Source organism: Sciurus carolinensis, chromosome 5 (genome assembly GCF_902686445.1).
Source record: "Sciurus carolinensis chromosome 5, mSciCar1.2, whole genome shotgun sequence".
Lineage (NCBI taxonomy): Eukaryota > Metazoa > Chordata > Mammalia > Rodentia > Sciuridae > Sciurus > Sciurus carolinensis.
In genome coordinates, this window is record NC_062217.1 from 81,883,615 (window position 1) to 81,909,250 (window position 25,636).

The 25,636-nt window shown below is 39.1% G+C and overlaps 1 protein-coding gene and 1 pseudogene across 1 annotated transcript in view; one reads left to right on the top strand and one right to left on the bottom strand.

The window, feature by feature from the left end:
• Atp8a2 (ATPase phospholipid transporting 8A2) overlaps positions 1 to 25,636 on the bottom strand; it is a 651,599-nt gene that overhangs the window by 540,867 nt on the left and 85,096 nt on the right. The window contains exon 2 of the mRNA XM_047553899.1: positions 1,754 to 1,898. Within this exon, the coding sequence (XP_047409855.1) occupies positions 1,754 to 1,898 (145 nt within the window). The remainder of the gene's footprint in view (positions 1 to 1,753; positions 1,899 to 25,636) is intronic.
• LOC124985290 (protein Spindly-like) lies at positions 22,178 to 23,927 on the top strand (annotated as a pseudogene).

Below are 25,636 nucleotides of genomic sequence, written 5' to 3' on the forward strand. Positions count from 1 at the left end.
TCTTTTATAACTCACTTCTTTCACTTAGCATAATGTTTCCAAAGTTTATCCATGATGTGACAGGTGTCTTTGATTCCTTTTGATAACCAAATAATATTTCATTGAATGGATATACCACACTTATCTATTCATTCATCAGTTGATAGACATTTGACTCTGTTTCTCTTATTGACCATTATAAATAATTCTGCTATGAACATTTGTACATAAGTCTTTATGTAGACATATGTTTTCATTTCTCTTGGTTATATATACCTAGAAGCAGAATTGCTGGGTCATATGGTAACTTTACACTGAACCTTTTGAAGAACTGCCAAACTGCTCTCCAAAGCAGCTGTACCATTTTTCATTTTCATCGGGAATGTACAAGGGTTCCAATTTCCCTACATTCTTGCCAATGCTTGCTATCTTTTTGACTGGAGTCACTCTAGTTTGTGAACTGTCAATTCGTTGTCTTAAAACAAGCCCATACATTGTGGAAGGAGAACTCAGCTATTCTTTTAAAGTTTCACTTTTTAAGTGTAAACCTATGTTCAATGGTCAATCTTAAAACCCAAAACAAGTCTGGCACAACCTAATACTCCCTTAATAAATGAAGGTATCACCTCCTATAATATGCACTGTTATTCTATCCCAAATCCTATCAGCTTCAACATTGTCCTTTAGACATTTCTAAATGAAGGTGTCAGGGTAAGCACCCAGTAAGAGCACTGCCACAGCAGTGAAATACTTAACCATATAACAACAACAAAGTTTGAGCCAAAACTTTCAAGAAATAACACTGGACTGGAATTTAGTTTTGTCAATAATCTATGTGTAATCTGATGAATCACTGAAGTCCTTTATGCCTGAGGATGGTGTTCTGAGCAGCTCACAAAACTACATCCTCTTGAAGTCACTCCAAGACCAAAAGTTGTCTAAGCCTGAAAGTTGTCTACGCCTGAAAGTTGAATGAAATTTGAAAATGAACACCCATGCCAAAAGAAAAAAAAAAAAAAAAGAAAACTACTCTTGCACAGCAGAAAGAATTGTTTGCTTGTCAGAGGAGCAGGTTCAATTTCCAATTTTGCCATTGAGTAGTTACATGATCATAGGTACATTATTTAGCATCTTTATACTTCAACTTCCTGATCTGAAGGTAATAATGTCTGCCACATGAGGTGATGGAGATTCATTAAGTTAGTATGGCTAAGGCATGAGGCATGTGACATAGCAGCCAGCAAAAAGCAGGCACTTAAATGTTACCTTCCATTCATCTTTCTGCTAACTCTGGGCAAAGTTTCCCAGCAAAAAGACCTCTTAACAAAGACCCAAGAGTCTTTGAGATCTGTGGGATTCCCTTATAAAGCATTTCCCTACATTAAGATCTGCAAACTGCTAAGAAGAACTACCAATCAGGTTAAAAAGAGACTATGGGGTATTCTTGAAAGGCAGCCCAGGGATGAAAAGAGAAGAGACTTCACTTTTGTTGGTGACATCAGAATAAAACTTCCTCAGGGCCCACAGAACGGCTGGATACAACACAGATGCAAAGGTGAAGAAGGCTGAGGATGTATTCACATGACCCCATCGGACGCGCTGGTACAGACCACTAGGCTCTGGGTGGGTGGAGGGAATTGATGGGGGGGCACGGCGCTGGAGGAAGCAGATGAGGCGAGGTCCCGCTAGGTGGTAGAAAAGCTGCCGACGGGGCAGGGAGCCCCTCCCCAGCTAACTCCGCTGCCTCTGGCATCTCTCAGTCGCCTTCTCCTACCTGATGTGGTTGTCGCGGAATTTGTTGAGATGCGGTTGGTTGAGGTAAATGGTGCGGGCCGACGCCTCCAGCTGATCTCCAACAGACGTGGTCCGGGACATCTCATCCTCTGCCTTCTTATAGCCCGCAGAAGAACGAACAGGTCCTGCAGAGACGAGGCAGGGGGCAGAAAACAAAACAAAGAAGTCAGCTTCCAGGCGGGAGGCGGCAAGCACGGGCTGCGGGCAGACCCGCGGGGCCAGCAGGGAAAGGATGCTCTGGCGAGGCCGGCGCTGCCTATGTACCTTGGCTCGGGGTGGAGACGCCGCTGCCGCCGCCACCGCCGCCGCCGCCGCCGCCGCGGCCACTGCGGCTGGCCCCGCCCCGCTCCGCCCCTGCCCCCGCCCCACCCCCGGGCCTGTGGAGCCAGCCTCGCCCGCCCGCCCGCCCCCCGGGGCTGCAGCCGCGGCTCCGGCGCTACTCCTGGGCCGCCTGGGGCGCGCCAGAGGCTGGGCGGGGCGGAGCGCACCGGCCGCGTGTGGTGTCCGGGATGCCGGGTGTGCGGGCACCGCGGGGGGCGCGCCTCTTCCGGTTGCGACCGGGATAGTGAGGACAATGGGGACCAGGGATCGGGTGGCAGAACGCCAAAGGGTACCTTGCTGAGGGCCACCTGCAGTCCCAGGGAATGCGCTTTGGAACTGGATTTTCTGGGCTGCTTTGTTGCTGCTAAGGTACAGGGAGGCAAACAGCATAGGAAGACGTCCCCGCACGCAGTCATCACAGAAGGGGATAATGAAAGCACACACACCTCTGCACTCTAAAATGAAAGTCCTGCACCCCCGCGTGAAGGACCTGCTCCCACGATATCTGTGATGGGGATGGGATCTGCTGCTTTACTCCATATATGTGCCTGGTCACCTGAGGGCTTAGCTTTACCAACTCCAACTATGGACCAAAGCCTGAGCTTTCATTTCATTGCTTAAGTTACTGTTTCTCTGGTTACCACACGAACCCGCCTGACTCCCCACTATTTTTGTTTCAATCTTATAGCCAAGCCTTCCTGGGTGAGCTAAACGCCCCACTAACCTTCCCTTGTCAGGTATGAACATGGAGAAGGATGTAACCCTTAAAACACACATACAAAATCATTACACTTCAACTACACGTCAATATCCCCCATGGGAAAGGGCCACCCACCTTGAGAATTAACCTTTAGAGAGAGGTACCTGAGATAAAGGGTCATGGAAAAATAAATGCCTTACAGATGGAGCCTTACACTGTTTCCTTTAGATATATGTTCACACCTGCCATCTTTTCACTATATCACAGAAGTGCATGTTGTATATTATTTTAAAAACTTACTGAAGAAAATCTCCACTTCCTAGCTACAAAGAATGCTGTTATTGTCATGGAGAAAATTTGAAAGATAAAGTTTTGGCAAAGTTATCTTTTAAAGTGAGTATAAGGATCGTAATCCTTAACAGAAGGGGCACAACAAAAACATGAAGTTGTTCAGAGCTAACATACTATACTGAATACTAAATGAGGGTTAAGTCTGAAGTGGGCAAAGCACCCACCAAGTATGCCGGCTTTGGGGCTCACAGTGGTCACAGTTCAGGTACACTCCATTTTTGTTCCTATCCTCTAGCAGGGGTCCACAACCTCCTTGCTATTCCTCAGTGAGGAACTGATTCCCTCACCTTCCCACCCACCTCCCACCTCCCACCTTCTGAGATCCCTGTGCCACTGGACAGTACTGGGTTCTCTCCTTATTATCAACAAGGGGCAGCAGAGAGCAAGAGTCTGTATTTTAAAACTGGCTGCTCTACCAGCTCTGGTTCCTGGATTTCAATCAAGACCAAGGTTTTGTATGGGGGATTTGAATTTGTTTGGGGGTTCTGTTTTGTGTGTGCAAGGGTGTGCTGGGGATTGAACCCAGGGCTTCACTCATGCTAGGCAAGTGCTTTACCACTGAGCTACTCTGCCAGCCCAGGCTGGGTTTTAAAGCATTTGCTGATTTAAGAGACAGATGGAAAATATTTTTGCAGTTAGCCCATGTAAAAGTACTGCTTTTCTCTCTGCCACTTACCATTTTGTTTTCCTCCACAGCGTTTTTATCCCCATTACCTGACATTATTTATTTATGGTCTTTTCCTGCACCCCGGAGCATAAGTTCCAGGACACCAGGGACATGCTTTGTTCAATGCAGTGACCTCAGCACCCACAACAGTACCTGGCACATAATGGACAATCATATTTGCTGGTGGAATAAATCATTTTTACCTGAGTTATATAAAGGGTGCCTCTGAATTCCCCAAGCAGAGATGCAGTGACATGTACAGATGCACACGCTAGTCTGAACCAAAATAGTTGATTGTCTGAATTGCATTCACTCAGTGGCTCTCAACTCTAGGGTGCATCAGTATCCTCGAGGGAACTCTCACAGTTTCCTAGCTTCCTTACAGATTCTGCCTGTCCTTGTTTTTTAAACTCTGTAAGTGATACTAATGAGTAGACACAATTAAGAATCACTTGTCAGATGCTGCTGGGGTTGCAAAAACAAGAGATCTGGCTCTTGCCCTCCAAAATGTTTACTAGTTTAAGGCACAAAGTTATAACCATGATTAGCTGTTTACCAGTGAGTGACAATTTATGACCAAGTAACTGAGAGCTGGCTAAATGATGCTAATGAGGATCAGAGATCATCAACCACTTTGTGCTTGGGATAGACAGGTGGCTGATACGGACACCGTTGACAGATACAAGCCTTACTGGATGGGTAATATTTGTTTTAGTAAAAAGGAAGGCATTGTAGGTAAGGACAAGGAGAGCTTAAGCAAATTTTGTCAAGTAGACAAAATTGTATCAGGGGCTAATTAAAAAAAAATCAGTATTGAGGATCTAAATTGGGAAAGAGCAGAAAAGAAGTACATTATGACTACGGTTTCAAATTCAGACTCATGAGACAATCCTGAGTTAATGCATTTTGCAAATACCACCATACAAAATGAGAGTGTGTACTTCCAACTCCCCCATATAAATAGGCACAGTGTCAGCAGACAGTGGGAGTTCAATAAATACCTATTAGTTGAGAAATAAGTGAAGAGAAAGAATCAAGAGAGCAAGAGTAGACAAATAAATACTGTTTGTCCCCTGCAAAGCTGATGTATTAGTCAGATTTCTGTCACTGTGACACAATACCTGAGATAGATCAACTTAACAAAGGAAAAATTTACTTTGGCTCACAGTTCCAGGGGTTCATGGTCATTTGGCTCCATTGTTTCTCTTCTGGTGAGGCAGAAGATCACCATAGCACATGGTGGAGGAAATTGCTCACAGCAAACAAAGAGGAAGATAAGAGGTGGGGGTCCCAACATGCCCTTGAAGGACATGGCCCTAATGATGTCCTTCCTCCAACCAGGTCCCACCTCCTGAAGCTTCCACCACATCCCCATAGAGCCATATCCCCCAAAAGTTCATGTGTGAGACAATGCAAGAATGTTCAGAGGTGAATGATTAGATTATGAGAGGTGTAATCTAATTGGTGGATTATTCCACTAATGCAGATTAACTGTATAATAACTGCAGGCCATAGGGTATAGCCAGAGGAAGTTATTCTGCTTCCTGTTGTCATATCCTGAGCCACTTTCCTCCACCATGCCCTTCCTCCATGATGTTCTGCTTATAGAGTCAGCCATCTGCAGAGTCAGACCTCTGAAATCATGAGCCCCAAGTAAACTTTCCCTCCTCAACATTGTTCTTGTCAGGTCTTTTGGTCACAGTGAAGAAAAAACTGACTAAAACAGCTAGGGACCAAGTGTTCTATATATAAGCCTTTGAGGGACATTTAGGACCCAAACTGTAACAGTAAAGATGCAGCAAGAGAGTTGATGGCCAAGGTCATGAGAGAAAGGGAAGGGACTTTGTCTTATTTGCAGCTCTGTCACTTACACCTTGAATAATGACTAGCATGCCACAGGCAGTCTGTAAGTATATGTCAAATGAATAAATAAAAGGCTAACATAGTAAGTGCCTTTTGAAAGTAACTACCTAGCTGCTGGACCAACTGCTGAACTGAACTCTTGCTCTCTGACCTAAAAGTCAGGGAACCCAGAAGACAGGTATACTATGCAATCCCATTTGCTCATCACAGCTATTTGGACCATTAATAATGATGCGGTCCAAGTTGTTTCACTAAGAATCTCTCTTCTGGGAACTAGTGAGGACCATCTCTGCACGTGGCTGACCTATAAAACACAGACTCTCCAGGTCTCTGGAGGACCATCTTCCTCTCACAGAGTAGAGTAGGAGGCAAAGGAAGAATTTCTTTTGAAATAAAGATGAAGCACCTGTGGGGAGACCCACAGAGTCTCAACAGCTTTTGGATCCAGATTCTAGTCCCCTCCTTGATCCCAGCAGTGTGGGATCTTTGGTTTTACATGAACCACCTCTTAATCATCCTGTAAATCACTCATAATCAATTATTCCTATTAACACAACAAAGGAGCACACAGAAAATCTATTTTGCCCTGTAAGATAGAAGAGCAAGTAAGATTAAAGAGGAGAGACAAATTGCTCTTCACTTATAGATCACACTGGGGCGCCAAGGTTTTAAATATCTCTGCCACAGTTGCATTAGATGCCACAACCCAAACCCAGAGAGGCTAGATCCCATAGAGGAAAGTCTCCATGGCAACATCGGGGCTGGTGTGTTAAGATGAAACCTAGAAGTGGCTGAAAGGTGAATGGCTAAAGAAATAAGCACATCTGTTCTCCTCCTCCATTCAGAGTTTCTGTCATGATTGGAGAAAGAACAGAATGTTATGAAAGAGAGAGATGGCAGAGAATGCCCACCATGAAATCATGAATAAGAGGACGCATAAATAGGAGAGCTGAATAGGTATAGTAGACCCACTAGGGGCCGCCCCCTCTCCCGCAATGTACAAAGAAGCTTTGAAGGGCAAGAACACCCATCCCACTACTCTGGAACCATCATCAATTCTCACCTCCTTCAGCTTGGGCTCTCTGTTGATCTCTGTGTTCAAGTCATTGTGGTAGTAGTATTTGTAGTAGTAGTATTCTCATTTTACTGACTCATGCAAATCCCCCATCATTGCACTCACATGCAATGTGTCACTGGGAATATGGGTATGGAACACACTGGTTAAGAAATAAGAACAATGACAGACATCTTGCCAGCCAGTAAGAAAGTGGAAAAGAGGATGTTGCCTCATTTCCACCATTACATAAACTAAGGAAATCATTTTGGAAATGAGAATGATTTTGGAAATGAAAAATCCTAACAGGTTTTTGAAACCAATTCCTACCTAAAAAATATTAAAACAATATGTATTCTGTATCTGTTTATTATCATATTATTTATCATTAAAATTTTATGTAATGTAAATAAATAAATATTAGAATAATAAACTAGGTTCTGGGAGTTAAGAACCTTAAATAAGAAATTAAACAGAAAATGTGAGTTAACATAAGGCAAATTACTATGAAGTGTTTCCTTCCTTATGTGATACAGAAACAGAATGCTTCACTCTGAACTGCAGTATTTTTTCCTTAACTCATAATGTTCACAACTCTGAAAAGATGCTCCAAGACCTATCTAGTCCATTTTCATGGTAAAGATGTTTTACTCCAAGTAGAGAGTCTTGGGAAAGAAGTACCCTAGTCTTCCTAACTCAGACAGATTGTCCTAAAAGAGTCTATAACTAGCTCTATGATCCTTAAGCAATGGAAAGAGAAGTAGAGGGAAAGTCAGACCTTTCTTGGGTATTGTATAATAAAGAATTTCTCTGCTTCTTGTCCTGGGCTCCTGGGAGGAAGCCTCTAATAAGCTCTTAGAACTTCCTGAGTGATAGGAGCACCTTTGTCATTCTTAGGGGGTATCTTGGTCCACACCTGAGTTTATGCTGCAAAGTTGACTCATGGTGCATCCCTAGCTAGCTTCAGATGGGGTCTGAAATTGCCAGGGGAAAAAAATGCGACTGGAGGGTCAGGTCTTTGAACCATGTGAACCAACCCAACCTCAGGACAGCTGGAGATTGAGTTCAATTATGCTGCCATGGATCCCACTGATAAAGCCTACATAGTGAAACCAGGGGCGGAGGGAAAGCTATGGGTCCCAGAGCGCAGGAGGGCTACCCAGGTTGATGAGCCACACTGATGCGCTGAGAAGATGACATCTCCTGAGGTCACAGAAGCTGCATGTTTGGGATCCTCTCAGACCTTGATGTATGTGTCTTTTCATTTGACTGGTCCTGATTAATTCTTTATAATAAGTCTAATTATAAGTATAGCATCTTTCTGAGCTCTCTGAGAGTGTAGTGAAAACTCAAAATTTATTTCCAGTTGGTCAGAAGTGCAGATGGCCTGGCAACCCTTGAGTCTGTGGCTGATGTCTACAGGGAATGCAGTCTTATGGAGGATTATGTCCTCATCCTATGAAATCAACCTAACTTTGGCCAGTTAGTGTTAGAATTACATGGCAAACATTACTCTGTGAACTCTTGAATGACAGAGTCAAAGGAAAACCTTATTAACAATCGCAAAACTAATTGGCTCATAGGAAAGAATTAGAAGCCCAGATCCGCCCTTGATCAGGCTGATACTTGGACCTTAGAAAAGCAGCTACCATCTGTGCCTTGGTTTTTGTTCCACAAAATAAATTTGAATGTTAATATTAAGGTCTGGTATACTTTTTGTAGTGTGAGTTAGTAACTATTTTAGACTTCATGGGACATATCTGGGCTCTGTCTCATATTCTTCTCCTCTCCTTCTTCATCCTCTTCTCTTCCTCCTCTAAGCCCTCCTCCTCCTCCTTTTTTTTTTTTTAAACAAAAATGTCTTTAAAAATGTAAAAATCTTCTGCTGAGGTTTGGATCTTAAATGTTGCCCAAAGGTCATGGAACCTTTAGAAGGTGGAGCCCAGGGGAAAAAAGTTATTGGGAGCATTCCCTTCAAGGAGGTATTGAGACCCTGGCCCCTTTTCTCTCCTTGATTCCTGACTGTCATGAAATGAGCAGTTTCCTCCATCACACACTCCCGCTGTGATGTGCTACCTTGCCATAGGCCCAGAGGGAAAAGTGACCAAAAACCATGAACCAAAATAAGCGTTTCCTCCTTTTACAGTGAAAGAAATCTGATTAACACGTCTTTCTTCCCTCACAGGTCTGATTTGGTCCATAGGCCACAGTTTCTTGAGCCCTTATATAAACAAAGTTCTCTCACAGTTAATGATCTGATTTAGTTCCAACTCCCACTTCAAAGAGATAATTGTTCAAATTTCTATTGGCTTACATTTTATAGCAAGCATAGGTATTCAAATTTTTATTGCATGAGTTAAGATGTTGGTTATGTTTTTCCCCCACTTTTTTATGTACTATGCTTGAAAAGTATGTAAAGATTGTTTTATCTTTGCCTCCAGGTATATCTCTAGGAGGAGAGTGCAGTAATTATAGAGCTTTGTGACAAGAGTCATACACACGCACACACACACACACACACACACACACACACACACACACACACACTCCCTTCCTCAAAGAGTTCCGAGTTCAACTCTGGCCTCTACCCCTATTTACAAGATGGTTCATAATTGTTCAGAACACAGACACATCAAAAGCAGTCCAGCTGCTGGAGAAGTACTTGGGCTGATTAATTCTCCTAATCAAACAGACACAATGAAAATGCTGTGTAAATGCAAACTGTGATCATTCTAGCCTTGGCAGACACATTTTGAAGGCCTTTTCAAGACCCCACTTTGCACAAATCATGTCTCTCTAAATATAGCATCTGTGATCCACTTCTACCCAAGACTTCAAAAGAAAGGGACACAAAGTAAAAGAGGCTCTGATGGGTCAGGATTTCTTATTTCTATAAACACTTGGTTTCCCTCTTCTTTTTTTACAGGGATAGAAAGGATACAAAGAAAGTAATAGGCCATGGACTGTTTATGATATAAAATGTATAATTCAGTTATTATTAAGCTGAATTCATTCTGTTATTAAATGCTTCCTGGACACAAAGCATTGTGTAAGGGAGCATAAAGGGAGAGTTACATAGTTGAAGGCATAAGCTTACGTTTCAGTAGCAAGACAGACCAAGAAATATGGAAATCTGAAGCATCAGGATTACTGTTTGTCTCAAAGAGGGCCTAAAAAAAGAGGATACTTTCACAAAGGATTTGAACTGGGCTTGTAAGAATGAGTATGATTTGGCTGTGCAGAGAAAGAGTAGGGTGTTCCAGGTGGAACTGCATGCAGGCAGAGACACATGCCAGAGATACTTTATTTAAATCTAGTTGGCTCCTGCACTTTGAGTGAAAGCTGAGCCGTAGTAATTGGAAGCCTTGTTTCCAATAAGTACAGCAGTACAGACTGGACTTCTGTTCCTCGAAACCCATTCTATTCCTTATATTAAAGTTCATCATGTAAATTAAGTAAAAACAAAGGTGCTTTTAGGGAAATATTTTTCATATATAAAGCCAAAACTACAAATTTAAAGATTGTGTTTCAAGTACTCAATTTGGCTGGATTGGCCAAGGCTTAAAATACAAGTCCAGTGACTTCTCATAGCAACTCTTTCTGTGAGGATGGATATTCCCTACTGCCCCTAGGACTCTGAATCTGGGCTCAAGGTGGAAATACCAACTTTAAAATCCCATTGTTAATGCAATATGCACGAATATAATCATCTGCAGGGGACTAGGACACCCTTCCACACACACTGTGGATACCAAAATCTGCAAATGCTCAAGTCATTTATATAGAATGGTTCAGTATTTGCATTTATATAAAATGGTGTAGTTGCAAATAAATGGTGTATTTATTTGCATGTAAAACAGTGTATTGGGCTGGGGTTCTGGCTCAGTGGTAGAGCACTTGCCTAGCACATGTGAGGCACTGGGTTCGATCCTCAGCACCACATAAAAATAAATAAATAAATAAAACTGTATTTGCACACATTCTCCATCAACTTGAAATCATCACTAAATTATTTATAATACCTAATATAGTCTAAATTGTTTGTAAATAGTTGTTATACTATATTAGTTTATGATTTTTATCATTGTATTATTATTTATTTTTCTTTTTGCCAATATTTTCCCTCCAGGGTTGGTTGAATCTGCCGATGCAAAACCTGCTCTTATGGCACATGGTCTTTAACCGTTAGTCCCATGAGTATTACAGGTGTTTTGTTTTGTTTTGTTTTGTGGTTTTTTGTTTTTTTTATTTATTTTGTTTTGTTTTCTGGAGTTATGGTTTGCCTGTCCCAAGCATTTTGAAGACCTATGATTCCTTGTCCAATAACACATGAATTCATGGCATCTGGCTGAACACCCAACATCATTAGTGGCCCCTCCCCCATGTTCTGGAAGTTCCACCTGCAGTTACCTTCTCTCTACTCCTCAAAGGCATCACCTTTATTCCCTCTCTCTGCCCAGAATGCTCTTCCCTCCTCTTTCTTTTGTCAACTCCTTCCTGTCACTCAGGCCCCAGCTTCAATTTCACTTCTCCACAGAAGCACCCCTGACTACCACCTATCTACAGTATCCCTGTCAATTATTCCCTAACATTGTGCATCCTTTCATCCATTGTACTTATCACTCTATGGAATTTTTTTTGTTCATTTCATGTCTTCCAACATTCAACATAAGCTCCAAGAGGGCAGGGCTCATGCTCATGTTAACCACCCCTGAATCCCCAGGTCATGGAATGTGCAAAGCACTAAATAGGTATATTCAATAAGTAAATCAAATGAACACAAAATTTCACATTCTGCTTTAGGTAGACAGAAGAAAATGCAAATCCTTAAATTCAATCTGCAACTCATCTGAACCACCTCCTAAGTCATTACCCAATGGGTACTTGGGGGGAAAAAAATGGAAATATCCATTTTTGTTTGGAGCTTAGTCCTGTTGAAAAAGTTTATGTATATGGTTTTCAATCTCTCTTGAATAAGGATGCTTTAGCTTCCAGATCACATCCTTTTTCTCTTTCTTCACTCCTTTAAATGGTGCTGGGAAAATGGAGAGTAGGGATGATGACTTGGGGAAGAGTTAGGGTCCTTGGCATAAATGCCTTCTGCCTCCTCTTGTCTGCAGAGTGATCTTCCTGGTGATCCTGCCAGTATTCATGGTTACAGTCTGTACCTGTCCTGGTTTGGCTTTATGAAAGGGCATTACTGTTCTTTTAATGACTCTGCCTCACCTGGGCTCCTGCCTCACCTGTGCAGAGACCATAGCATCTCTGTGCAATCTGCCTGCTCATCAGCCATCCATGCAGAGTCCTGCAGTGTGCGCCTCTGGAAGGCCCAGTGGCTTTTGAATTGGTTTCCACACTATCTAAAAAAATACAGGTGGGCAGTCTAGGAAAACAAGACCTGTTGTCTCTCAGTATTATCCTTACTTATCCCTTATGCCTTGTATCTTATTGGGAAAATCTTCCCCAGAGAGAAAAAAATCAAGACATGCCACATTGCTTTCTTCTCTTCTCCTCCTCTCCTTTTCACCTCCTAAAGATCAAAAGCAGAGACAATCTTTTTAATGCACTTCCCTGACACTGTTCTCTTTCCAGATCCCAAACAATGCTTAAAAAAAAAAAAAAAAAAAACTCCAAAGCAAAGTCATCCTGTTAAAAATATGATGAAAGGGGAAGGGAGGAATTAATCTAGTCTCCTCACAAACAAAAGCCTAGCTTGCCTATTTCTGCCATTTTGAAACACACCCAACGCAAATGCCTTGATAATTCTCTTGACATCCCTTCTCATCTTTCCCAGGGAGGTGGGGACTCTGAGCCTATGAGAGTCAAGTGTTTTGTACATTCGTTTGCTTCAACTGCCACCCCAGTTTCACATGCATATCTGCCTGTCATGTTTGCTTATCATCACTGGTCATTGGAACCTAACATTCTGCTTCCATCAACAATATATACATAAATGTCAAAATATGTGTAGTCAGATTCAAGCAATTCATCATGGAGGGCAATCCATTCACCTTTATTCCTAAATTCATTGGCATGAAATAGTTTTCCCAGTAGAGTGCTTTTCCTGACTTTCTAGTTGATTTGACATTTTGAGTATCACATTTTCTTCTCAGACACATAAGTGAGAAAAGTTTAAAATCTGGGAAAAATCTTTAAAAAGGGAATGCATATGGAATCATTTGAATCCCCAACATTATCAACCAATTCAGTGCTTCCAGATCAATTTGTTGTCTTGGCCATATCATTTTACAGGTCCTAAATAATTATAATGAGAAGCACAACTGTTTTTGAACCTACTACTAAGCATCCTATTTGTAATAATCCCTCTAATCCTTATGACAATCATCTGAAGTTGCATCTTAATTTTAAAGATAACAAAAATGAGGCAACGAGTAATTAAATAACCAGTTCAAAATCCAGGTTGAATTTTTTTGTTATTATAAGAGTGATTTACATAATTATTATAAATAATTCAGGAGAGGGGGAGTCTTAAGAAGCTTCCTGAAATAGACAAATATCTATTGACTAAATGAATCTTTTGTCCTTTAGGATTTTTTTCTAAAAATAGAAGCATATTTCCAGAGTCTATGCATTAAAAAAAGAAGAGGAAAAAATTCCAACAGCTACTCCAGGAACAGTAGAAGTGGTGAGCATACCCAGAGTTCAAACCAGGAAAGCCAAAGCCCCATCACTAGAGATGAAACTATCCTGGAGTCAAGACTAGGCAGAAAAAATGAAGGAAGCAAGCAAAAAAGAGTTGAGGCAGAAGGAAGTTATCCATTTGCCAGAAATTCTGGACATTCTATGTACACAAGGCAAAAGTCAAAAATTCTCTCCCTGCATTTAAGGAGTTTGTAATCTGATAGGAAACAGACCAGCACAGAAATAACTCACAGCGCAGAATGTAAAGTGTGCTTCCTTCTACCTGGAGTTCCATCTTCTCTGCCTGCCTTCTCTGTGGTCTCTGCCTGCCACAACTCATCCTTTAAGACACAGTTTGGGTTTTCTCTCTTCTGAGAAGCCTGCCCTTGCCACACAACCCCATGTTGGATTCAGTGCCTGTCCTCCACCTACCTTGGCTTCAAATACCAAAGTAGGTTGAGAATATCAGCAATGAAATTATTTAAATTTATTTTGTTAAGATACACTCTTTAAGCAAAATGCAAATAAAGTACAAATGCTTTTTAAATGAATGATAATTTTATATGTGTTGCCTCTAAATCTTCAAAAGTAGGGACACTTTATTCTACCACTTGACTCAGCTATCCCACTCCCTGGTCTATACCCAAAGGACTTAAAATCAGCATACTGCAGTGATACAGCCACATCAATGTTTATAGCAGCTCAATTCACAATAGCTAAACTGTGGAACCAACCTAGATGTCCTTCAATAGATGAATGGATAAAGATACTGTGATATATACAATGGAATATTACTCAGCCTTAAAGGAGAATAAAATTATGGCATTTGCAGGTAAATGGATGGAGTTGGAGAATATCGTGCAAGGCAAAATAAGTCAATTCCAAAAACCTAAAGGCTGAATGTTTTCTCTGATAAGGGGATGCTGATCTATAATGGGGGAGCAGAGATACGGTAAGAATGAAGGAACTTTCGATTGGGCAAATGGGAGCGAGGGGAAGAGAGGGGGCATGGGGGGGGAAGATGGTGGAATGAGGTGAACATCATTACCCTAGGTACATGTATGATCACACGAATAGTATGACTCTACATCATGTACAACCACAGAAATAAAAAGATGTGCTCCATTTGTGTAAAATGAATCTAAATGCATTCTGCTGTCATGTATAATGAATTGGAACAAATAAAAACAAAACAAAAATTAAAAAATAAAAATAAAAATCATCAACTACCCAGGATAATAAGGCATTAGTTAGATTCGAACAACTGCTTTCAGATAACTAGAAACATCACTTAGACCACAGGATATATATGGAAATTCTGCTATGGGTGGTAGTGCCTTTCTCACTCTGGTAATCTTAGGGTAGATAATCTTAGAATATGATAACCATAGGGTTATCACAGGTGTCTTTAGTCAGCTTTTGTTGCTATAACAAATACCCGAGATAATCAATTTATAAATAGAAAAAGAGTGTTTTGACTTATGGTTTGGAAGTTTTAGTCCATGACCAATTGGCCCCATTGGTTTGGGCCTGTGGCAATGTTCCCAGCACATGGTAGTAATGCATAACAGAACAAAACTTCTCATCTCATATAGGAATTGAAAAGGGAGAGAAAGAGCTAAAGCCAGCATCCCAAAATCCCTTTCAAAGGCACATCCCCAATGACCAACAGTCATTAGGTACAACCTCTTAAAGGTTCCACTGCCACCCCACAGTGCCACCCTGGAGAACACGTCTTTAACACATGGCCCTATGGAGGACATTCCAGATCCAAACTATAGCAATGTAACTGAAGTATGTATTTCAGATCTGGGGTGGTATCTTATTTAATGACACATCGTTCAAACAGGTAACAATGACGGTAATGATAAATGATGATGATAGCTTTGAAAAAGCTTCATTCTTCATTCTATGGACATAAGGGACAGAAATTCATAGAAACCATTAACACTTTTTTTTTTATGGTTCCTATTTTCCATTCTTAATACCCTCTAGGTATTTTCCTCTATTAACATTTTTCCATCAAGGTAGGTGGGAAGTGGGCACAAAGAGAGGATGGTTAATGTGTACCAGGGTGCAGTTGGATAGGAGGGATGATTTCTAATGTTTTATAACACAGTAGGAAACCCATGGTTAATAATAATTGCTTATTTCAAATTAGCTAATAGAGAGAATTTTAAATGTCCCCATTGCAAATAAATGATAAATGCTTGAGGTGATGGGAACTGCAAACTACCCTATGATTATTACATATCTGATCATTTTGCAATATGTGTACACATTACATGTGTATATACGAAATTTAATTGGCATATTAATATATTTGTTTTAATTGACATTAATTATACATGTTTACAGGATACAATGTGAAATTTCAATGTTTATAAGATAAAATGAAATATCACATTGAAACATTACATTGTATCCCATAGACATTTACAATTAAAATATGTCCATTAAAATATATTTTTATTTTATATATTACATTTTATATATTGTTTTTGGTGCTGTCTCCATACCTATAAATAGGTAGATTGTCTAAATTTCTTTCAACAATTCCTTCTTATATTAGGGTCCGTGAAGTCAAAAACTCCCTTGTTTCCTACAATCTTGGGCATTTAATGTGTACTATAGTTGAACAAATGGATTATTGTCCCTATACTGTGGGGAGAGTCCTCCCCAATAACGACTGACCTTAATTAGAAATATTTTAGCATCCTCACTTGCAATTACAGCTTTCCATTACACTTTGAATGGAGAGCTAACTCTCCACTGACTTGGAAGTTTTATGCTGATGTAGCATTACCAGATAACTGGGTAACTTATAACGGACAGAAACTTATTTGGCTCATGGTTTTGGAAGCTGGGGAGTCCAAGAATAAGGACCTGCATCTGGTGGAGGGCCTTTCTGGTTGCATTATAACATGGTGGAGGGCAGCACATGGCAAAAGAGAACAAGCGAGGGGCCAAACCCTCCTTTATAAGGACCTTGCTCTCAGGATAACAAACCCGATCCTTCAATCCATTTGTGAGGACAGAGCTCCCTTAACCTAATTGCCTCTCAAAGGTCCTACCCCTCAACACTCTTGCACTAGGGATTAAGTTCCCAATGCATGAACTTTGGGAACACATTGAAACCATAACACCCACCATGGGCTATAAGGCTCTATTCTAGACACACTGCCTTCACTTCTGTCCCTCGTAAGCGTATAGCTCCTTCCCACCTCAGAGCCTTAGCTCTTACTATTCCTTCTGCTCACAGCAATCCCAGCTGGAAGTTCTTTCTTCCACAACTTCACATCTCTGTTCCTTATTGTTTGGGTCTCTAAACCCAAAGTCAATTTCTCCAAGGAATTTCTTGTAGAAAACATAAATTTTAATTACAGGGCATGTATAACAACTCATCTTCCATACATCCTAATGATGGGTAGTGCATTTACCTAATTCAGTTCTCTCACAGTCCTCTTTAGCCAGGTAGACATCTGTCAAATGAATGCACCCTAGGTCAAAAGCTCAACCTTACAATGAGTGTTCAAAACTCTATGGAAAAGTTCATACACCTGACATTGACATTGTTAACATAATGAGTTCATCATAGCTTCTCTACTAGATATCATAATAAACTCAAGTCTAATCTAATGTCAGAATCCTACCACTTAAGGGAACCTAAGAATGAATTTTTTACTTCTCTTGACCCAAACACTGATAGACTCCTGGGAACAATTCGAAATGGCTAGCTTATAGAATTTATTTATGTTATATTTTTAAGTACAAAGTTTTTAAATTAAAATTTCTGTTAACTGATATGATTTTAGTTTTCAAGTGAAAAAGTTACAATACCATAAATTAACTTGCTAAACATATCTAAAACTCAGCTACCACATTGCCCTAGAGTTTACATAATCTTCTTCTTGTCAAAAAATTCTCATTTTTCCTAAGAATTTCTCTGTGTGCACTGCACTTTATTCTAACAAGGTATTTTTCTACCCAGTCCACTTATGAACCTCAATTTATGTTTTGGGCTATAAAGGGCATCTCTATGTCCACCATTGTCTTCTACTACTTAGTAATATACTCCTGTTGTTTAGAATTATAAATTAACTCCTATATTTTTCTTGCATACACACAAAATCTTACTTTCATATAACATTAACTAACCCAACAAATTCTTGTTTTCCTGTTGCGTATGCACAGTTCATGTTGAAAATATTTGCTATATTTAAGGTTGTCATCAAATTTTTATCAATAGAAGGCACAGCACCACAAAGATTATGTGTTGATAACCCAAGCAGGTATAAATACCTAGAGTAGTGGAAGCATAGTTGTGAATTACCAGAGGCCAAAATTTGCAAAATGTCATTTCATTATAGCCATCTAAAGTGCACTAAAATGAGTAAATGTGAACTATCAACATATTACTAAATGCAATTTCTGTGTTTATATGTATATTTTAAATATTAAGAATAAAGCTAATCAGATTTAAAAACTAATCACACTATGTAACAGAGTAACACTATATACTGTTCAATATGGTAGCCACCAACTACATGTTACTACTGAGCATGTAAAATGTGGCTAATCTAAATTTAAGTATGTTGTAAATGCAGAATGCACACTAGACTTTGAAGACTTAGTATAAAAAGTGTAAAATGACAATAATTTTTATATTGATTGCAAGACAAAATAACATTGGAGATATAGTGAGTTAAATAAAATATACTATCAAATTTAAAATATGCTCACATTATATTTTTTTTAGTTGTCAGTGGAATTTATTTATTTATATGTGGTGCTGAGAATCGAACCCAGTGCCTCACACATGCTAGGCAAGTGCTCTACCACTGAGCTACAACCCCAGCCCTTGCATTATATTTCTATTCAGCTGCACTAGTGTAGCAGTTACAAAGTGTGTGTGTGTGTGTGTGTGTGTGTGTGTGTGTGTAGGTGTGTGTGTGTAGTATTGGGGATTGAACCCAGGGATTCTCTCCACTGAGCTCTCCAGTCCTTTTATTTTTTGAGACAGGGCCTTGTTAAATTGCCATGGCTGGCCTCAAACTTGGATTCCTTGTGCCTCAGTCTCCAGAGGAGCTAAAATTACAGATGTGTGCCACCATGTCTGGCTTGCAAATTCATTATTAATAATTACCTTATTCTTCATTGGCTTCTTACATGTCAACTACCAAGCCAGTCCTTTTCTTCTCTTCTTAGCCCTCCCCACTCATGAAAGCCTACATTTTTTTATCTAAAGAAGGAAACATAATTTCAATACCAGCTTAAGGAAACCCTGTCAGACAAGATAGAGCTGGATCCAATTCACTGCATCCTTTAAGTTAAGTGCCAACACCTCACCAAGCTATAATGGCCTTCTAGCAAACTCCCTACTTACCTGTGATTTAGGGATTAAAAACCTTGTAGAAAAATCCAAGTTGATGTTGGAAATATTTTCACTAAAATCAAAACCTTTTTATTCTAGAATGCTAGTGTTTCTTTACAAGTAAGCACATATAACAACCCGCCCCCCCTTATCCACAGTTCCATTTTCCATGGTTTTAGTTATATGTGGTCACCCACGGTTTAAAAATACTAAATGGAAAATTCCAGCAATAAACAATTCAAAAGTCTTAAATAACTTTTATTACAATAAATCGTTATAATTGTTCTATTTGCTATTATTGTTAATCTCTTATTGTGCCTAAATTGTGAATTAAATTTTATCATAGGTCTATATGAGTAGAAAAAAAATATTATATATTGCAGTTTCAGGAACCCACTGGAGGTCTTAAATTGTATCCCCCATGGATCAGGAGGAACCACTGTATTAAGTTTACCCTAGTTTCTAGTAAGATGAATAAAAAGGGTAAATAGAGAAAAAAAAAAACTGCTACAGGCAGGCACACTAGTCACGAGTTGTAAATGACAGTTCATAGCAAAAATAGGCACTGAACAGTAAACATACAAGCTTGTCAAACACAGCAACCCTTGGGGCCATAAGTTAGTGGTAGTATGTGGCCCTAAAATCTTAACCACAAAGAGAACCCTAACTAGACACAATGTAATCACTTATGTTCACAAAACAACTTAAAATCATTAAGAAAAGTTCATATAATGCCTTCCTAAAGGACCTGATGTTTTACCCCATTATTTTTAATTCAAAATTTTCTAAATTAAATGCTTCAGTTATCAAGACTACGTTTTTGAGCATCAGTCTTACCTACCTAATTCATATCTATTGATCAAGCTAAGAAGATATTTGCTGTTTTAAATATTTGAGATCTTCCTGGAACTATAAAACATCTAAAACAATTTGAAGTAGTGTATCTTAAGTACATCTGTGTCTATAAATGTTCTTGTAGCCAATAAATTACTACCAAATACTCAATATAAACTTAAATAGGATATCAATTTTTAATGGCACCTTTCTCAAGCACATTGTATTGGCATATGACTTACACAAAAATAATATAGCCTGTAGACATAAAAGCCAATCACAAATTTATAAAGAAAGAAAAACACATAAACAAAATAGAATTATTTTAGTGAAGTAAAGATCAAGATGATACAACCCAAAGATTTGTATGTAACATCTATTTATTATATAGGTAGCCCTGATGGTGGGAAAGATGCCAGAGGCAAACGTATATTTTTCCATTCCTTATGTCACAAGAGTCTCTCATGTGCTAACATTTGAGCTACATAGTGAACTACTGCCCCTAAGTTCTCTAACTAAAGCTCATGAACTTCTTAACATTTTGAAAGAATAGATTTTTTGAAAAAATAGATTTGCTTACAGGAAGGGATACCTCTCCAGGATTTAAACTCTATGTTGAGATTTTGAAAACGAAGCACAGCACGGAGTGATTTTCCACTTCTGTAAAAACAACCCATGTTAGATGATATTTAAACAACTGGATCCCTCAAACTGTACCATGTAGGCCTAGAAAGTCTAAGTTAATTTAAAAGGAAAAAATATGCATCGATAACCAGAAAATGTAAAGTAAAATGAGGTTATCTTACCTCACAAAATGACAAAGTTTAAAAGACATTAATAGGGATTTCTGTTTCTGACTATGAAGACATAAGGAGGTCCTGACTACTCCTTCCACTATAACAATTAAAAAGTGGACAAAATGCTAAAAAACAACAAATTTTCTCACACCAAACAATAAGCAGTGTAGGCAACTAATCTCTGAGAGAAAAGAAACAAAATGAGAATTATAAGCACACCATCTTTCCACCTGAAAACAGTTTCTTGGCTAAAGTTCAATAGAAGAGGGACCTAAACAAAAGCCTAGCAGTATTGCTAAATTGAGGAGACAGAGATCTCCATTTGGGGAGGCCAAAATGCCAAGGGTTTACAAAGTAGAGAACTGGAGATGAATGACTATGTAAATCAGAAGTTCCAGAAATTTGTATGGAGGTTTACTTGCATCTTAGGCTAAATTTCAATCTCCACATATAGACAGCATATTCCTCAAGGCCAGGGAAAGACTAATTTCCAAAGCACTGTCCAGGAAATAATTTTCAGAGTTCACACAAAGCCAGGAAATTGTTAGATTCCCATGAATCAGAGTAGAAAGACCTTCTTGAATACATTTGGAATCACACCTTAACTGTGGAGTTAACAATGATCTAAATGGAAGGCTACTCTAGTCCCACTATATTACAGCTTAAGAACTAGCTGCAACAGACCCGCTGTATTATAGTTTAAGAATTAGCTGCAACTGATCTACAAGTAACTAAGTCAAAACAAAGTCCAGAACTGCTGACAGAAATCAACAAAATCCAGCACCCAATTTACAAGGGCTAACATTCATCAGAAGTCATTAGACATGGAAAGAAGTAGAAAATCCATATGAAACAGATTATCCATAATTAAGGGAAAATTTCATAACAGACATAGGCTCATAAGTGAAAGAAATGTGAAATTACCATGAAAAGGACACTAAAATAGTTAATAAAAGCTAATTCAATATGGTCAAGGATCTGGAGAAAAGAGAACAATAGTAAGGAAGAAATATGTGAGGTGCATGTAAGAAACAAAATTTCTAGAAAGGAAACCAGAATATCTAAAATGAAAATGACACTATATAAGATTAATTGCAGATTATGCACTGCAAAAGAGAGGATTTGTGAATTCAAAAACATAACAGTAGAAATTATCCAAAATGAAACATTGGGGAAAAATACAAAACAGAGCATCAGGGACCTATGAGATGATCTCAAAGGGATCTAATGTATATATAATTGAAGTTATAGGGGAAATATAAGGTAGGGGGGTAGTACATAAATATTTGAGAAGTAACATGAAAAAATATTTCCTGATATGAGGAAAACTTTAAACTCAAATGTCTAGAAATTCAATGAACACCTAATAGGATAAACATAAACACATCAAGTCACATCATATTCCAATGGGCAAAACCAGCAGTAAAGAAAAGTATCTTAATAGTAACTAGAGAAGACATATTACACACTGAGGAACAAAGAACTATATCGACTTCTCAGGAGGAATAAATTTTAGTAATCTATTGCACAACATGAATGAATATAGTTAATAATAATGTATTGAAGGGGGAAAAGAACTGTATCAGGGGACCTGTATTCAAAAAGCCCTGGCACTTACAGGAGGACTAAGTAAATGAATAGTTTTTAAGTTATAATAAGCTACCACCCTCTGTGACAGGGTGGAGTCAGCATCATGGATCCAGAGGATCCAGACACGCGGTGTTCTCAGGTCTTGCCACCAGCCACAGCACCTGGGGGAAGGAGTGAGGAAGATAGGGCAGGCTAAAAACAGGAAAAGAACATGGAGGCAGATATTGCAGATCTTCAAAGCAAGCTCAAAGAGGTTGAAAAAGAGTGACTAAAAACAGCACGGTATGGTTTACAACTACTGGAGACCCAAAATGAATTGCAAAAACAATTAGATAAATGTCGTAATGCAATGATGACCATGAGTGAGAGTTATGAACAAGAAAAATACACTCTTCAGAGAGAAGTTGAGCTCAAGAGTCACATGTTAGAAAGTTTGAGCTGTGAATGTGAAGCTATTAACAACAAAAAATGCAGCTAGAACAATAAGAAAAGCAGCTAAGCAGAAGCCATGGACAACAAGTGAATTAACTAGAAAGCAAGCTAGAAAACCTGAAAGCAGAGTTAGATGACGTGAGGCTTAGTGAAAAGCAACTGAAGCACGAAGTAAACCTCTCTCATAAATCAGAAGAAATACAGATGATGTCTGAGTCTGTTCATGAAAGCATGTCTTCAGAGATGCTGGCTCTTCAGTTTGAGCTGACTGAAATGGAAAGTGTGAAGACCGCCCTCAAAGAAGAAGTGGATGAACAACAGTATAGGCAGGAACAACTGGAACGACTTAATACTAACTTAATGTATCAGATAGACCCACTTAAAGACCTGCAGGAGAAAGAAGCAGTTTCTTAATATAATGCTTTAAAGAAAGTTCACATAGCAAATCAAGATCTCCAGGTACAGTTGGACCAGGTCCTCCAGCAAATCTTGGATCCCAATTGTAAGGACAACTCTTTGTTTGTGGAGGTAGAAGATGGAAGGGCGGCAATAGAACACGAGTTTATCAGTATAAAAGTCAAGTATCAGTCACTGAAGAAGCAAAATGCATTTAATAGAGAGCAGATACAAAGAATGGAGGTACAGATTGCCACATTGCTACAGATGAAAGGATCCCAAACTGAATTTGAGCAGCAGGAACAGTTGTTTGCCATGTTGGAGCAGACGAATGGTGAAATAAAACATCTTTTAGGTGAAATTAGAAATCTAGAGAAATTTAAGAATTTGTATGAAAGTATGGATTCAAAGCCTTCAGCCAACTCTGGTGCTCTGGAAGATAACACCTGTTATACAGATTTACTTCAGCTAAAGTTTGAGAACTTAAAGAAAATGAAAGCAGCAAAGGTGAATTGTCCATACAGTGAATGAAAGCGCTGTTTGAGAGCCAGCGGGCCCTGGATATTGAGCAAAAACTTTTTGCAAAGGAAGGATGCCTTCAGCTTTCAGAAAGTGAAAATATGAAACTAAGAGCTAAGGTAGGTGAAATAAAGCTGAAGTATGAACCTGAAGAGAAAATCGAAGTGCCTGTAGTCAAAAAGATGCAGGAGGTGCGACCTCTGGATATAACCACCCCTGAAGATGAATGTGCAGCCAGGGAAGGAATTTCTAGATTCCCACCTCAGGAGGAGACACAGTCCAGTCCTAACCATTCAGGAGGTGACTTGAGTTAGAAAAATCAGTGTCTGCAAACACTTCTGTGACCCCTCTCTCTCCTCACAAAAATCTGCCCATGGAAGTGCAGCCAAAGAAGAAGAGATGTGTGAAGCTTGCAACTGGGCCAAGCCTTAAGTGAAAGAAGCAGGAACACGCCCAGCTTTGTCAGGTTAGCTGCTGAGTCAAGGCTTCAAACAGATGTTAACGAAGGGAAAGAACCTGCAAGCAAATTGGAAAAGGAACCTTGTAAGAAATCACACCCTATCCTCTTTGTGTCCACTAAATCCACTCCAGAGACCCAGTGTCCTCAGCAGTAATGACTTCTCTCTGATCAGAGGGAGGTGCTACTTGCCCTGAGGTCACTGAGAAGCTTAGCTAAGAGTAAGAGTGGTGCCACCTTGCAGAATACTCACATCTGCTCATTGTGTCAAGACCTGGCGTGTTATGGTTTGGATGTGAGGTGTCCCCCAAAAGCTCACATGTAGAGAAGGTTCAGAGGATACATGATTGGGTTGTAAGAGTTGTAATCCAACCAGTGATTTCCTCCCCTGAGAGGGATTAGCTGAGTGGTAAGTGAAGTGATAGGGTGTGACTGGAGGAGACTGGAACTGGGCCGTGGCTTTGGGGTATATATTTTGTATCTAAGGAGTGGAGACTCTCTCTCTCTCTCTCTCTGCTTCCTGATCACCATGATGTGAGCTGCTTCCCTCCACCACCTCCCCGCCATGATGTTCAGCCTCACTTTGAGCCCTAAGGAATGAAGCTGGCCTTCTATGGACTAAAACCTCTGAAACTGTAAGCCCTCAAATAAGCTTTTTCTCCTCTATAGTTGTGATGGTTGGGTCCTTAGTCACAGCAGCAAAATAGCTGACTAAAACATGGCATTTCCATGTTCTTTAACCGGGCTTTCAAATTTTGGTTGTGATTCTAACCTGGATAGTTTCTTAAGTGATGACCCTTCGTGGACTTCCTATGAGTCACACTGAATAAACTGTTAACAGAAGGAAGACTATACTTAATTTAAATCTATATGCCATGTAGTAGCTGGAGTTTTTTCAAGTGATGTGAACACTTTAATCTATCTTCAGAGCATATATTTGAAAAGCGAATATTGAAGTCATTTACTATTATATTTTCCTGTGTGATCTTTTTATGAACTTAGTTTTTTACTGTATTATAAAAATAGGAAATTTGATTTGAAAATATATATTGTTACGGATTTTGTCAGTTTTTAATAAAGCACCTATATTCATCTTTGGATTCATAGTCATGACTTAGATTTTATAACTCAAGCATGAGACAAATAATTTTAAAATGTAAAACTAAATTGCAATAATTAAAAAAAAAAAAAAAAAACCTATGTCAGACTTACCAGAAGCTATGTAAGACAATGGAACAACCTCTCTAACACATACCAAAAATACTGTTCATTTAGAATTTTATACCAAGTAATAATATCTTTCAAAAATAGAGGTGAAATAAAGATTGTATTTCACACAATGCTGACAGGATTTTTGAACTTTAAGAGAAATTAATAGAAGTGTTTCAGGCTGAAGGAAAAGAATACGAGATAGAAACTTAGAGCAAACACTCAAATAAATAAAGCATGCCTACAATAGTAAATATGCAAGTAAATGAGACATTTCCTTTACAAATTTTTAAAAATTTATTTAAAAGATAAGTTAATATAATAGTGTATTATGGAACTTATAAAGCATCTGAAAGTAAGAAGAATAGGGCAAAGAATAAAAAGGGAGTGAATTAAAAACATCTTAATAAGGTTCTTATAATAAATATAAAATCCTATGCCTATTTATGAAAAGAATATACTGTATATGAAGGTAGAGAGAAATGAATGAAAAGATGCACATAGGAAATCCTAGAACAACCACAAAAAAGTAAACAGAAACAAAAAGCAACAAAGAGCTACAATTAATAAGCCTAAGGTGGAGTAAAAAATAGGACACCTAAATATACAATTAATATTTTTAAAAAGGCAAGAAAAAATTAAAAAGGAAAAAAAAAG